The 16411-nt window shown below is 38.4% G+C and overlaps 1 protein-coding gene across 2 annotated transcripts in view; it reads left to right on the forward strand.

Moving 5' to 3' along the window:
* RYK (receptor like tyrosine kinase) overlaps window positions 1-16411 on the forward strand; it is a 99102-nt gene that overhangs the window by 17576 nt on the left and 65115 nt on the right. For both annotated transcript variants that reach the window (XM_037525965.2, XM_037525966.2), the window contains exon 2: window positions 7108-7229. In XM_037525965.2, the coding sequence (XP_037381862.1) occupies window positions 7108-7229 (122 nt within the window). The remainder of the gene's footprint in view (window positions 1-7107; window positions 7230-16411) is intronic.

A 16411-nucleotide genomic window follows, 5' to 3' on the forward strand; every position in this document is an offset into this window, starting at 1 on the left:
CTTTTTGTATATATAGGTATAGTAAGGGAAAGTTGAGTGAAAGTGTTTGAGTAATTAGTATTTTATTGTTGTTAGTGTTAATCTCTCTTTTTTTTTTTTTGGCTAGTGTTAATCTTGATATATCAAATATGTCATTTATTAAGAATGTTATTTTTTTATTGAATTTTATTATTTGGGAGCTTTTCACCCAGCTTTTATTGGCCTTTATGGGTTGTTTTAAGCAGTAAGTATATATTTTTTTAGTCAATGGCTGTAGCTATGTATGCACATTTCTTTAAACTCTTGTTGTGTTTTTCAGTTTAGCTTACATAGGAAAATTACAAAGAGATGCAGAAGAATAAAAACATACAATAAAAAATTACCCACAATCCACTATTTATAATCAACCACTATTAACACTTCTTTGTATTCCTATTCTTTAAAACATACACCACATTCACAACATGCATCTGCATATACTACATATACATTTAACTTTACTTCACTGGGACCTTTACTGAATACCTGTTTATAGGCATAATCTATTATATTTGGCAGACATTGGTGAAAATTGGTTTATGGCTTGTATCTTGCCTATGTTCTAAAGCAAACCCAGTTCCTTAAATTTTATTTGTAATTGTAATATCAATAAGTTCATATTCTTTTTTTTTTTTTTTAATCTTAAATTTTATTTTTATATTCCCCCATACAATTGCAAACGCCCCATTCTGACCCCAATCCTTCCCCTCCCGCCCCCCACCCCCCAAAAAGTGTCTCTGGTTCATAGTTTTTTGTTGATTTTGATTTTCACTTTCTTATATTCATTTTCCTGGTCCCTTATTTAAGTTTTCTAGATTCCTGCTATGAGTGAGACCATCCGGTATTTTTCTTTTTCTTTTTGGCTTATTTCGCTGAGCATGATCCCTTCCAGCGCCATCCATGTTGCTGCAAATTGCATGTGTTTATCTTTTTTGAATGCTGAGTAATATTCCATGGTATATATGTACCACATCTTCTTGATCCAGTCATCTACTTTTGGGCATTTGGGTTGTTTCCAAAGCTTAGCTATTGTAAACAGTGCTGCTATAAACATAGGGGTGCAGGTGCTCTTTGGAATTGATGTTTCTGTGTCCTTTGGGTAAATACCTAGGAGTGGAATTGCTGGATCATATGGAAGCTCTATGTTTAGTAGGTCCAGAAATCTCCACACAGCTCTCCATAGTGGTTGGACCAGTTTGCACTCCCACCAACAGTGCAGAAGAGTTCCTTTTTCTCCACATCCTCGCCAACATTTGTTGTTGCTAGTTTTTTTAATATGTGCCATTCTCACTGGTGTGAGATGGTATCTCATGGTAGTTTTGATTTGCATTTCCCTGATTGCAAGTGATGTTGAACATTTTTTCATATGTCTGTTGGCCATTTGCATTTCCTCTTCAGAGAAGTTTCTTTTTAGCTCTTCTGCCCATTTTTTCACTGGATTATTTTCTTTGTTGTTGCTGAGTCTCATCAGCTCTTTGCAGATTTTTGTGATCAGTCCTTTATCATTAGTGTTGGGTGCAAAAATGTTCTCCCAGTTGGTGGGGTTTCTCTTTGTTTTTGTTATTGTCTCTTTTGCTGTGCAGAAGCTCTTTAATTTGATGTAGTCCCAGCTGTTTATCTTTGCCTTCACTATCACTGCTTTGGGTGATGTGTCTGTAAAGATGTCTTTGATGTGCAAATCCCGTAGTGTTTCGCCTATATTTCCTTGTATGTATTTTATGGTTTCAGGTCTTATGTCTAGTTCTTTAATCCATTTTGAGTTGATTTTTGTGTATGGTGTGAGGTAGTGGTCAAGCTTCATTCTTTTGCATGTAGCGACCCAGTTTTCCCAGCACCATTTATTGAAGTTCATATTCTTTTACAGTGCTTTTTGGTCATTAACCCCCCCCCCCCTTTCAAAGGGAAAACTCAATATATCCCATAGATGAACAGAGTGGGATTTGACTGAAGAGGTTTAATGGCTTGGGGTAGGATCTCTCACCCTTTAATCTCTCACCCTTTTTAGTGTCCAGTCACTAAAAATAACAGGATTTATGGTGAAAATAATGTTAAAGGCAAACCACTCAACACCTCTGAATTTTCAAACCAAGTCCAAACAACAAAGGCATTACTGGCACCATGTAAGAAAACTTGGACAGTATAGTCAAACCACTGAACATGGCTGAGCCTGCTTCAGAGAGTTAAAAATATTAAAACATAACAGTATGGAAATTACAGCCTGAATGGGCTTGAGACAGTGCAGATGGAAGTAACTTTCTAAGCCAATGGGGCTGTCATTAAAGAGGCACAAGGGGATGTGCAGCTTGGCTTGCTGTGGTTCAGAAACCAGGCAAAGGCTGGTGGTACTCCTCTGAGGAGGGAGCCCTGGGTGAATTTCTAGTAAGACTAAAACCACAAATTAAGTGACGGCATATATGGCTTGAGAACGTACTTTCCTTCTTCATTTCTTTTCTGCTCACAGCTCTTTTTCATCTAACTTTATAGGGAGTTGAATTTACAGAACCTCTAGATGTTCTTGATACTCCTGACTCTGTCTGGAAAACTTAAGCATTTGCATTATTGCTAATAATAGTAACAGCATGACTTGTTAGGAACAAAGTTCTTTATTTCCTTGTGACAGATATTAGGTTTAAACTCAGGAGTTGTTTTTATGTTAGTGCTAATAACATCCTATGGTATGGAACCTTTTTGAAATTAGAAAAGAGGTAAAAATTGTTAACTCTTTTTTAACATGTTAAAAATTGTAGGTAAACTTTATAATAAAATGCATGGATTTTAAATGCACACTTGATTGAGTTTTAAAAAGTGCTTACACCTGTGTAACTGCCACCCCAGTTAAATAGAACATCTCCATCACACCAGGGACTTTCCAGGGGCCCCTTTGCTATCAGTTCACCAATCTCCCTACTACCCTTCCTGCCCTCCCTGCCAGGTGACCGCACTGCTTGGATTTCTATCACTATTGATCAGTTCTTCCTATTCTAGAATTTTATATAAGTAGAATTAGGTAGTATGTACTCTTGCATCTAGCCTCTCTCTCACTTATATCTTCTCTGAGATTTATCCCTATTGTTACAAATTCTCAGTAGTGGTTTATTTATTATTGCTGAGTAGTATTCCATTGTCTGAATATACACAATTGGATATCTATTTATCTGTTGATGGACATTTGTGTTGTTTCCAGTTTTGACTATTATGAATAAAAGTGCTATCAACATTCGAGTACAAGATTATTTTGTAGACATAGGTTTTCATTTCTTTTGGATAATTACTGAGGAGTGGAATTAGGTCACAAAGTAAATGTGAGCTTAACTTTATAAGAAAGTGTGAATTTTCCAAAGTGGTTGAACATTTTTACACTCTCAGCAATGTGCAAAGTTGCAACTGTTTGGCATACTTGCCAGCATTTAGTTATTCTCTTGGGTGGAAATGGTATCTCCTGGTGGTTTTTATATGTATTTCCCCAGGGGCCTTCCTGGTGGCGCAGGGGAAAAAGTCAGCATTATCAAGCTGTCGGCAGCCACTGCAGCATGAGTTCAATCTCCAGCCAGGGAGCTAACCCACATGGCAAGGCAGACCTCTTCTGTCTTGCCCATTCCTTCCCTTAGCAGTGTATTTCAGTCTCTCCACCTGTCCTATTCCCCACTCTGTCTCTGGTGAATCCTCTCACCCTCCACAACTCTGGCCTACACCCTAGTTCTTGTATGCATAAATAAAAATAAATCTTTAAAAAACCATGTATTTCTACACTTTTTCTTCACACTTATTGTCCATTTATATATCTTATGAAACATGTTCACCTTTGTACCCATTTTACTTAATTGGACTGTATTTTTTGGCTTATAGATCTTTATATTTTCTAGAAATAAGCCCTTTTTAAAAACAGATGTATTATGTATACTTTCTCCAAGTTGTGAATGTAAATTTCATTTTCTCAACAAGTCTTTTGAGAAGTAGCTTTTAATTTTGATGACAACCAATTTATCAATTTTTTTCCCCTTTGGTTCATGTTTTGTATGATCTAAGAAAACTTTCTTAACTCCAGGTTATGAAGTTATTCACCTATATTTTCTTCTAGAAGCTTTATAGTTTAGCTTTTATATTTAGGTATATCTCATATCAGGTTTTGTATGATACATAATATAGAGATCAGGATTTTTCCAGACATACCTTTACCCAGTTGTGTTAGTATCACTTTAATTGAATTGCCTCAGTGCCCTTGTTGAAATTCTATTAGCTTTATATTTGCAGATTTAATTAATTTTATTTTTTTAAAGATTTATTTATTTATGCATACAAGAGCTGGGATACAGGCCAGAGATGCAGGGGGTAACAGGATTCACCAGAGACAGAGTGGGGAACAGAACAGGCAGATTGATTGAAATACACTGCTAAGGGGAGCAGCGGGCGAGTTAGGAGAGGTCTCCTGCGCCATGTGGGTTGCTCCCTAGCCGGCCAAGGAGTCGAACTCGTGCTGTAGAGGCTGCGGACAGCTTCATAGGTTGCGTCTTAACCCCTTGTGCCACCAGGGAGGCCCCCTCATTGTTCATTTTTAAACAATATTTTTGCTCCCCCCACCAAGTGTAGTTCCCATAGAATTTCCTTCACCGATGCACCTGTGCACCATCACCACAGTCCCCTGTGCTCCTCTCTCTCTCCCTCTAATTCCTCTCCCTCCTTCTCCCCTGCAGGATGTCTCCGATTTATAATTGTCTGTTTTTGTTTTGTTGTGTTTTGTATTGTTGTTATTTTTTTTTACACTGATGTCTTATTTGGTTCCCCTATATTCTTTCTATAAGCGAAACCATCCAATATTTTTCTTTTTCCTTCTGACTTATTTCACTGAGCATAATTCCTTCTAGCTCCATCCACTTTGCTGCGAATGGCTTGAGTTTATCTTTTTTGATTGCTAAATAGTATTCCATTGTGTATATATACCACATCTTCTTTTATCAAGTCATCTATTTTTGCAGCCCTTACTCTTTCTGACTAGTCTTAATACATTAGTTAGAACCTCAAGTAGAAGTTGAATAGAAGTGGAAATGGACACCTTTGACTTGTTTCTGATCACAAGAATAATTTAATAATTTACCATTGAGTATGTTAGATGTAGAGTTTTGTGTAGAGTTTTACTAGGCTGAGGAAATTTCTGTCTATTCCTAGTTTTCTGGCAGTTTTTCTGATGATTTTAGGCTTTGTATTTTACCAACTGTCTTTTTCTGCGTCTTTTGAGATGTTCTGGATTTTAATCTTTTTTTTTTCCTGATATGTTGAGTTATATTTTTTTTTTAAAGCTAACTTGTCATATATAGTTGGTCGTGATATAATATTCTTTTAATATATTGCCAAACTCCATTTGCTGATGTTTTCTGGGGAATGTGCCCATGCTTTTGAGGGATGTCAATCTAATTTTCTACAATATTTCACCAAGTTTTAATATTAGTATAATGCAGGCCTTAGAAAATGAATTATGAAGTGTTTTCTTTGACTATTTTCTAAAATACAAAGCTAGCAATTGCCTTTCCAGCAGGGAAAGTCTTTTGAAGAAAACCTCTTATTTTTCTCTCATTCCACTTGGTACCTTTGTGGGATAAATAAAACAGTGCTACCCAGCCAGTGCAGTAGCTCTCCTCTAGATAAGCCTCAAGTCTCATTAATGAATTAATAATTTTATCAATTAAGTTCAGAAATGAGAAGATTGATTTTATAGGCAAAATGCTGGTAGCAGTCATTTGTTCTATGTCTCACTTCTTAGGAGGTATAATATTCCCATATTCCCTAATCTCAACATACCACAAGGTTTCAGATCCATGGTACAGGCTCAGTAAATATGAAATTTATACTTCAGTTGGTCTCCCCTGTACCTTTTCTCTCATGTGTGGGATATTGCACACACACATACACATATACCCTCTGTTACTAAAGAGATACCTGGACACAACTTTAGATAAAAGTATAGCAGCCTTTTTTCTTTCAATTCATTTAGGGTTATCATAGAGAAAGCCTCTGTTTGAAACTCTCAAAATTGGCTGACAAGCCCTTCCTTTTTGTAAACAGTGAGCTAGGCTGAAGCTCACTGCCTTGGTAGGTACAACTGTTTAACTAGAATCTAGTAATACTGTTTTGTTTTCCTTTTAATTGAATTTTTTGATCACCTTGAATTTTTTCACAGTAATTATTGATTTTCTAGTCAGGATAGTTAGATTTTGCCTGTAAATTCTTGTTTTCGAAAATTGAAGCAATTTTAAAGAAAAATGTTACATGCAGATAGGATGAAGGCGTATACAAAGGTAGGATTTGGAGGAGGTAGTGTGTGTTAGAAGTTGGGTGTGGTCCTCTTCCAGAAGGTCATACGAGAGTGAGTAAAATTTGGGAGTTACTTCTATAGCATTTCTCAAGTACTGCAGTTACGGTGTTTTATCTGCACCACTAACCTGTTGTTTAACAAATGTTTACTGTAAAGAGAACTGTCCTGAAAATGTGAAGAGAAATTTGGTGTTTTCCACCTTGTGGGGAAGGTGACGTGTGTGTGTGTGTGTGTGTGTGTGTGTGTGTGTGTGTGTGTGTGTGTGTGACAGCTGGGGAGAGTATACCCTGGTAAAGAGTGTCAGAGCAGCCAGGGTGGGGAGGCAGGAAACAGGTGTCTTCCCTGGCCAGGAGCTTGAGGCATTGGCTCACACTTATGTTTTCACAGAGGTCCTTTTCTCCCTTCTATTTTGAGTATCTCTTCATAAATTCTTATTAATTTTGGGGGGAGAAGTAGCTTTTATTTATGGTTTTACTCTTAAGAAGTACTGTGTCCAAAAGGAAAAGAGACACAATCCTCAGAAGAGAGGGACTAGCAGACTTCTGGTTTTAGCACTGTTGAGTTTAGCTGGTTAGCTACTTGGATGTTGAGTTCCAGCTCTTTATCTTTGTTGGTGATGATAAAACCCAGTGTCTGTATAAGGTAGCATATATGAGGGATGTCTGTGATGCAGATGTGTACATCAATATTATCTTCACTTTTTTAGTATTTGAATACTGATGGTTAATGATGTTGAGAGTATTTTAGATGTTTAATTCTTTTTTTCCCTATTTTTTTCCTAGGTCTTGATGCAGAACTTTATTATGTGAGAAATGACCTTATCAGTCACTATGCTCTATCCTTTAACTTGTTAGTACCCAGTGAGACAAATTTCCTGCACTTCACTTGGCATGCAAAGTCCAAGGTAAGAGAGTGGTCGAATCCAAGCACCATGGAAGGGACACTGAGGCCCAGAGGCCAAGCCAAGGGCTAGATGTGGGGGGTGGCTGCCATTTATACAAAAGAGTCTGTGGGTGGTGGGCTGTAACAGTGCTTTTGCAGGTTTATATTTTAAAATCTTCAGCCTATTACTCTAGAATTTCTGGAACCCTTTAAAATGAAGGCGGTTATCATGTATGTGACTAGCACTTGACAGGAAACTTACATCCTTCTGGTTTTCAATAGGGATGCACTCTAGTTCCAAGAGGGGACATTTCGATCTGCTAATGATGTGCTTTTATGGCCATCTGGGTGGCAATTGGGGGTGCTGGTGAGATAGGTGTTTCAGGCTTGTTTTATATGGATACAGTTCTCTCATTTATGGAGGAGTGGTGAAAGTAAGGTGTACCCATGTATACTTTGGCTTAGCTCCTTTAACCATAAGGAACCTCTTGCTTGGTTTACTTGTTGCAGAATTCTTCACATATCTTCTGATTGCCTCACCTGTTTGGACATGCAAATAGTGGGAGGTCAAAAAGTGGCTGGCTGAGTGTAGAACCCACCTTCCCCAATCAACTTTAGTTTTCAGTTTTAGTTTTTAAATCAGCTTTCTATATAGGCTTCAGTGTGGGATTCTATTTGGGAAATAAAAGTAGCTTTGTTATTAAAAATACATATGAGTATTTATTGCATACTTTCTTTTAAAGTAGTGTCCTGATATATGTTGCAAGTCATTACATGTAATTTCACCACTTTCATTTAGGTCTTCTTATCTTCATTTTTTTTCTACTCAGAAAATGATATTTACTGGGAAAATTCAAATGTTATGGAAATGCTTTTAAGAACTGTAAAGACTTTGTAGATCTACATCCAAATGTAATTGTTGTCTATGCTTCAATGTAACTTCTTTAAGGCTTATTTTTTAAACAGAAAAGGAATTTTATGACACATATAGTACTTTCCCCCCCTTAATGCTATATCTTGGCATCTTTGCATTACTCTACTAATAAAATTAATTAATTCTCTTTAATGGTTTTCTAGTATGGTATTGTGTGATGTACAGTTATTTGGTAAATGACTTCATTGACACATGGATTTTTAATAGCATTTTACTATTCAAGCACTTCCTTTCATTGTTACAAGTACTTTTCTTCACTTTGGCAGGCAGAATTCTTAGTAAGAGGATGGTGAAAATCAGATAGTAAAAATTACATAAGTATGTGTATAGTCATATTATTATATATATTCATACATTACAGAAATATTATACACAAATACACTTAATGCATTAAAACATAGCTGCGGGAATGTTATGATTAAAGTGGAGTTAGCCTGGGTCATGGGTGAAATGCTGTCTGGAGCATTTCAACTCTTTAACATTCTTGGTGTAGGGTACCCAAATAAGGTGGTACTGTTATAGTAGTGTATAGATCTCGATAGGGTGAATACTGCAGAAACAGAGGCCAGGAGAAGAAATTCATGTGAAACAATTAAGAACATTTAATCAGTAGTAGTCTGGATAACTGAAGTATCAAAATAAGTGGAATAGGTAATTTAAAAAAGGTTCTCCTAAAACATTTTAATCTGAGCTATGTCATTTTAATGAGTAGCCCCTGTACTCTTCAAGTAACCTGGGCTTACACATATTTTACTGTTCTTATGTAATATCATATGACCTTATGGGAACACCACTGAAATCGCTTCTTCATGGTGCACTTGATGTCCATGAGTCCCATTACTGGTGATGTTAACTCTAATCTCTTAATTAGGTTAACTCTAATCTCTTAACCAGGTTTTCCACTGTACAGTTGTCCCCTTCACAATAAATAATGTAGGAAGTAATTTGAAATTTTATTAAAATCCCATTCTTAATTATCCTTTCAGCCATTAAATTTTGCATCTATGTTTAGAACTAGGGTTCACTCTTCAGCCATTGCTGTATGGAGGGTAGCATGCTCCCTTTGACTAGGAGAGCACAGACCTATATTGGGTGACTATTTGGTAGGGGTGTTGTAGAAGGAAATGAAACATTTGGGGAGTGACTGTTCTTGGATTTTAAATTTCTTTGCAACTCTAAGATCAATTATTTTTATGATCATCTACCAGGCAGAGAAGCTTTTTATATTTTCAAAAAAATTAATAGTGTTGGCCTGGGTACATTTTGGATCAGGAGGAGCCTTGATATAGCTCTGTTACTTCCATGTTTTCTCTGTTACCTTGAAAAGCATAATTTCTAAACTATTCTTTTGGCAGGTATTAAATAACTATCATTAGTGAACATTTGGGCTATTATTATTGCTCTGATATTCCTAGTAAGGCAGAAGTTCCCTGATTGTAGAGGGAACAGAAGCGTAGAGGTGATCTTAGCTTTCTTCTCCTAGTTCATTCTCTTTCATAATTATACTTTAAATTCATTGTCTACTTCTCTCCTGACCTCATGCCTCGTCTTTAGTTTGGGCCTCTGTTGTTTCTTACCTGGAAATGGAAGTAGTTTTCTAACTGACTTTCTTGCCTCCAGACTGACCTCTTGCTGCACCTTCTGTAAAATTGCCTAAAAAGATTCTGATCCCAACTCCACTGTGTGAGAGGGGATTTCCCAGACTGTCACGCACCATCTGGGTATCCTACAGTGCAGCTCAGTTGTCAGGACTGACACCATCTACCCAGAGAGAGTATGAGATTCCACAGGTTCAGGACTCAGTCAGTCCTACGAGGCTACTCCCTCCCCCTAACTCCCCACTTCAGATGCCAGTTGCAATTCCAGGGTATATCACCTGTGCTTCTGAATGACCAGTGGTAAGGGGGTTAACAGTCCCCTCTTTGGGTTCAGTTAATTTGGTAGAATGACTCTCAGAACTCAGAGAAACATTTTATTGGATTAACAGTAGATTTTAAAAGGATATGTAACTCGGCAACAGCCAGTTGGAAAATAAACATAGTGCAAGGTAAGGGAGAAGGGCACAGAGTTTCCTTACTCTCTGAGTGTGCCTGGCTTCATGAATCTCCATGTGTTCACCAGTTGGGACTCTCTCTGAACCCTATCCTTTTGGATTTTTATGGGGCTTTTTATATAGGCACGATTGATTAAATCATTGACTATAGATGATTGAATGCTATTTCCAGTTGCTCTTACCTTCCTGGAGGTTTGGGATAGGACTGAAAGTTCCAACCTTGTAATCACATGGTTGGTTCTCCTCTAGACATTCCCCATCCCTGGGAGTTTTCAGAAAGCCACCTAATTAACATAACAAAAGACACCTTTATGAATCTCATCACTTAAGAAATTTCAAGGGTTTCAGGAGCTCTTTTCCAGGAATGGGATTGAAGAGCAAATATTTCTTATTATAAATCTTAATATTCATACTCTCCTAGGGCTCTTGGTTTCCACCAGAGTCAAATTCTGATTTCTTAGGAGACCATTGTAACCTGATCCTTACCTGTCTTTTCTATCTTCTGTCTAAATCATTTTGTGCCATTATGTCTGACAATTTCTTGATTGCCCTGTGCTCTATCCCATTGTGCTGTTTGTGCTACTAGAAATGTCCTCTCCTCCATTCTTTACTGATTAACTCCTCATCTCATAAAGCTCACACCCGGAGTCACCTGCAGCTGTGCCAGGTACCCTTTTCTGTATCCACAGTACCTTCTTTTTATTCCTTCAGCATCCTCACCATAAGCTTTTGTATTGTAGAAGTTAATTTTCCTTTCTGTCCCACTTCTAGATTCTGAGTATCTGAAGAATAGGAGTCCCTTTTTATCTTTCTCTATGTCCCTTGTACTTAGTTATAGGTGTTCTTTAACTGACTACAGAAGAGATGCACAGGAAGCAGCCCCAGGGCACAACTCAAGCAACAGGAACTTTTGAGCAGTTAGAACTTTTTCACAGTTGGAATGTGCTACTTTAGGAGTGGCAAATTTCCTCTTTCTAGAAGTATGAAGATATAGGCTGGGTACACTTGATACTAGTTCACCATGTGAGATATTTTCAGTTGTCTTACTCTGAATAGAGTGAAATTGTAAATTTGGAGAAATGATTGGAATCTGTAGATTGAATATAGAGTTTACCACATTTCACAAATTCATCTGTAACAGATTTGAATTAAAGTAATAATCTCATATCTTAAAATGTTTTATGGTAAAAAAAACTAAGGAGTATGTGTTATCATCTAGTTTCAAGCTTCCGCCACCATTGTAGCCTTAGTTTCAGGTCTTAATTTCTGTGATGATTTTAGCACAGTTCATTAAATTAATCAGAAATTAGACACAGCTCCAGCCTCTGAGGGGACCACAATCTGTTTGGCAAGTTTTATAAAAATTTTTTTAATTTGAGTTGGCGGTATAAGTGCTTGGTATAAAATTCAAAAGGCAGAGGGTGTCTGGTGAAAAATAAGTCCCCTACATCTTTGTACCACTCTCTATCAATTCAGGCACCTAGTTCCCCTTCCCTGAGGCAACCACTGTTACCTGGTACCTGCCTTCTCTTCTAGAGAGAGTGTGTGTATGGAATGAACATCTCATGTGCTTATACTTCATTGCATGTAGAGTTGGACTTTTCCCTTCAGTGGTGGTATCACATATTAGTAAGTGGTTTGGTATATTTTTCAGTTTATTGAGAGAAAAAAAGTCTCAGATTTGGAAAAGGAATCAATGTGGTAGTAGGAGCCAAGGAAGCAGGAAGCAGCGGTGACTCATAGTGGGAAAGTCATACAAAAAGGCAGGAGACAAGGCACTCAGGTTGATTGTGGGATGTGAGCATGGTTTTTCAGGAGGGCTGTGGCGCCCAAACTCTAACACTTGATCAGAAACTCTCAGTTCTGGCTTTTTAAGATTCTGCCAGAGGTGAAGTATTTGCTTCCAAAGATCTCCAGGCTCCTTGGCATGTCTGTTCACATTGTAGATATTTCACCATTAGTTTTCACTCATCAAAGCTTTTGCTAATAATGTTGTTCTTTAGTATTTACATGACAGTTTCATCCTGCCAAACAGATTGTGGTGTCCTCAGAGGCTGCAGCAGTGTCTTGTTCTTGGTCACACTGCCTAGTGAGGTGAGTGGTCAGTAAATACCGTTAGTTAATTGCATTTCCAGATGGGATGAGAACTCTGGCATTGCTTCTCTTTTATGAGGCCACACACTCAAAAAAAAGAAAGAAAGAAAGAAAAGAAAAAGAGACTGCTGGATTTGAAGACCTAGCTTTTTTTAATACTCTAAAACATTCTCTGATATCCAGAAAAAAAGAACATACAACTGCATTTGTTATGTCTCACTAAACAAATAGATAACTGAAAGGCAAAACTGTATAAAAATGGACTGGAATAACCCACCCACACCCCCACCCCATAGCTGTTCTCTGGTTTCAGGAACTTTCCATCATTGTCAAGAGGGTCTGCAGGGAACTTGTACTGAGTTCCTATAGCAGCTATTGGGATCAGCCTGCTGTATCCCCAGCAGAGTGGGATTTCAATGAGAAAGGCAGAATTTCTGGTAATTTCAGAGGAATTTAAAAGCTGTTTGACTGTAGGAAGTGTATTCACTTTAAAGTGCTCCTCTGTTCCAGAAGAAAATGGCTTCACTCATTGGCTATCTATTTGTAGTTGCCATTTGTTTCCAAGTAAGGGAAGATTACCAAAAATGTTTATTTTTTAGCTTACTCAAATATTTATATTTTCTCTAGTTTCTTTTCTGAAGTATTTTGGCTCATTCTTTTTTTTCCTGATAAATAACTGCTGTTCATATTTCCTTTGTTCCAGTAGGTTGTGAATGTTAGCTTTAAAACAGATATGTTTCATCAAAGGATTATTGGGACATGAGATTTCATATAAATTGATACATGCCAAAGAAGAGAAAATTGAACTTTAATAATTGGCAATTTCTTCTCTGACCCCAGAAACTGCAGTTTTAATATTTATATCTAAAGATTTCAGAGAGGGAAGAGAAATGCCTTGTGAATGCCTCAGATGTTTAAACGGGTTCTCAAAAAGGGAAGCAACGAAGGGCAAGCTTCCATGCTTTCATCCTTCATACTCTTCTAGGCTGCTGTTCTGGTCAAAGAATTTGCCTTCTCAGACCTACTGCTCAGTGCCTTTGTCACCTCCCCCTATGTCCCTCACTCTATCCATCTGCATTCACTAGTTCATTTTTCTCCTCCTGCCCTCTTCTCTTTGTCACACTGAGATACTTCAGGTGCTAGTCTTGACTCCCACCCTTAGCACTGCACCGGGACCTTGGACCCTAGTCACCATTCTTTTTCCCTCTGCTTTCCTAGGAGCTCTGGCCCCTGATTAACTGTGCCTCTGCACGATAACTGAGATCTTGAATAAAGGATACAACAAGTGTGGGGAAACATAATAGTTTGGCTTTGAATCTGTCAAATTGAGGGCTGTAAGACTATTAAGTAGCTAAGTGGGAGAGATTGGAGATAAAGGGGTATGAGAAAGACCAGCTGATGCTATGAGAGCCCATTTGTGGTGAAGTGGTCTGGTGGTCTGAAACTTCTAGCGTACTAAGGGAGAAGAGTTTGTCATTACGATAAGAGTAAGTCTTCCTCAGGACCGAAGCATACAGGATGGATGCCTTAACAGATTTGCCTGGTACTCAAAAGAAAGGCAGAAAGGGGCTCCCTTTGTGCTAGCTAAAAGGGACAGTAACACTGTCCAAAAATGAGGAAACCAGAAGGGTAACAGTGAATTGGTGAGGTCCTGTGAGGTTTGAGGTGAGATGAGTAGGAGAGAGGGTTTGGGGTTGCTGAGCAGGATTAAGCAACTACACTGAACTTGGGTGGGGGGCCGGGGGTGTCATCATTGTGTGAAAATACCCTTCTCTCCTGGGCAGTCATTGTCCCAGCAGTGCTGGGCAATAGGAGTAGAGTGAGGGGCTGCCAGGATGCTGGAGGCGCCCTCTAAGGGTGTGGGAGTGAAATAGTTGAGGGTGTCCATACGACTTTTGTCAGTAGCATTCTTCTTTGGTGCACAGGTTATGGGAAAGTAAAACCAATTACTGACTGCACTGGAGAGGAGAGAAATAGCTTAATTGGTTGTTGCATTTCAGCTATGAGCACAACCCTTGGCTTATAAATGTGCTTCATAAATGCTAATTGAATAAAATGATGGAGACAAAGAACTGGTTTTTCAGGAATCTGAGGTAATGATGAGATCTTTGATAGAGGGGTATTTTTGCATTTATTTGAGTTATGAAGCAATTCTTTGGTATGTAGGAATACTGAATACTGACATTTGAAGATGACAGAAAATCAAGATGGCATCAGGAAGATGGCAGGAGACAGTCAAGAGCCAAGGCCTCTGGCATGAAAGATAATGAGTAGAAGTTGTGAGCTTCAGCGTATAGGGAGGGGATTACATGAGGAAGAGATGTTTAGAGAGGACTAAATGACCCTGAAAGAATGCTAACCCTATTTTCTCATTCTATTTCTGGTGTTGTAGGAACTGAATGATGGAGGGAAGAGATGACTTCTGAGGAAAGTCAGATTGAGGGAGAAGGTGGGAAAGGTGTTTGTGAAGAGGCTAAGGGTGTGGGACTGAGGGTGTTTAGAATACTGTGGGTCCCAAGATGGGAGACAGGACTGCAGCATGTTGTTGGCAGAGCACAGGAAGGCTGATGTCAGAGTCTCTGGGTTTGAGTAGGCTGGGGCTTACGGAGAAGAGCAGTGGGGCAGTAGGGAGTGACTGCTGTTGACACTGGGGTCTGCTTTTGTCAGGAGGGACCTGTGTCACACTGACTCAAAGTGTTGTGTTTTCCTCATTTTACCAAAACTGAACTTGGAAATGTTAATCATTTACCTAAGGGTCATAGGTTCTCTTGGTTCCAAATTCTGTGATTGCTGTGTGAATTTCTTTTGTGCACTTGGTCTTTGTGTATTGCCCTGTTCAGAGAAAGCATGAATATAGGGATATTCTGTGCATTCTCTTGAAATTAATCAATGAGTGCTTCTGGAAAGGTTTCTCATTCTTGGCCCAAACTTGCTGGGCTATATAGTGCTATAGCACCTCCTGGTGGCAGTGACAGTATGGTCAGAGGCAACAGTATGGTCAGAGGCAACAAAGCCACTCGCACAGCAAGCAGCAAGAACTTTTCCTTTGTTGTGAATTTGCACTTACCAAGTAAATTCTTTGTATACTTAGTTTAATATTTATATATCCTATAGCGTTTGGGTGATATTCTTGCTGTTTCCTTTCACCTGTATTATGTCCCATTTATTTCATTGACTTTTTCATTAGCACATAACCACATTTGAATATCTCTATTGCAAAAAGAAAAAAAAAAACTTTGGATTACCCCCCACCCCCAATTTGTCCTAGTAAGTTTCTTAAAGAATGATTGCCCCTGTCTTTTGCTATTTCTAGCTCTCCACCAAAGCTTTGTTTGGGAGAGGGGTATTCTTATCAAGACCCCATGAACAGAACAAAGAGTAACATGAAATATTACTTCAAGGTCTCGACAGTGGAAGCCATTGTGAATTTCAGCTATTGCTTTACAGTTTGAGCTTCTCCCATGAACACCTCTCTGGGAACAAGGGTTTATTTATTGATTAATGCTTGTTGGTTCCATGAAGCTATGATGTGTTGGCCAGGTATTGATATGTACTGGGTTCCAGGGATGTCTTCTTAGTTAATTCTCTTTCTTCTAGATTTTGAGTCACTTGAAAAATAGATTCAGAGGTTAGATAGGTATCCAAACATGAACTTTCTTAGTGGGTACTGTTAGACAAGAGAATGTGGTCTTAGATATTCCATGAAGATTTCATGCCTTGAAATCACTCGTGGGGTCAGCGGGTTGTAGAGCATACACCTTCATTCACCAGCACATGCAGGCATTCAGAGCTTGACTCATCAACCGGAGAAGACATCAGTGACTAGTCCTGGTGTGTAAATTACACATCTCAACCTCTTGGCTCTTCATAGCTTTCTTTTCAGGTCTTCCTGATCGATGACTCTGTAGCCCTAAGCAAGATTTCTGACTCCTAGATGACAGGTTTTATCAGGAGTTTGTGGTTTTTCTGGACATTTAATAGAGAGTGGCTTACTGGGTTGAAATTTTATCCAGTTGAAAATTCCATGGTTGTTTCTGACAAATGGATTTTTTTATAGCTGCATTATTTTCACATGTGAAAGGCTCATGGCATTTATTAGTCAATGAGCTAATCAGTTAAGTCA

This window comes from Talpa occidentalis, unplaced genomic scaffold (assembly GCF_014898055.3).
Source record: "Talpa occidentalis isolate TD23 unplaced genomic scaffold, MPIMG_talOcc4v2.1 talOcc4.4, whole genome shotgun sequence".
Classification (NCBI taxonomy): domain Eukaryota; kingdom Metazoa; phylum Chordata; class Mammalia; order Eulipotyphla; family Talpidae; genus Talpa; species Talpa occidentalis.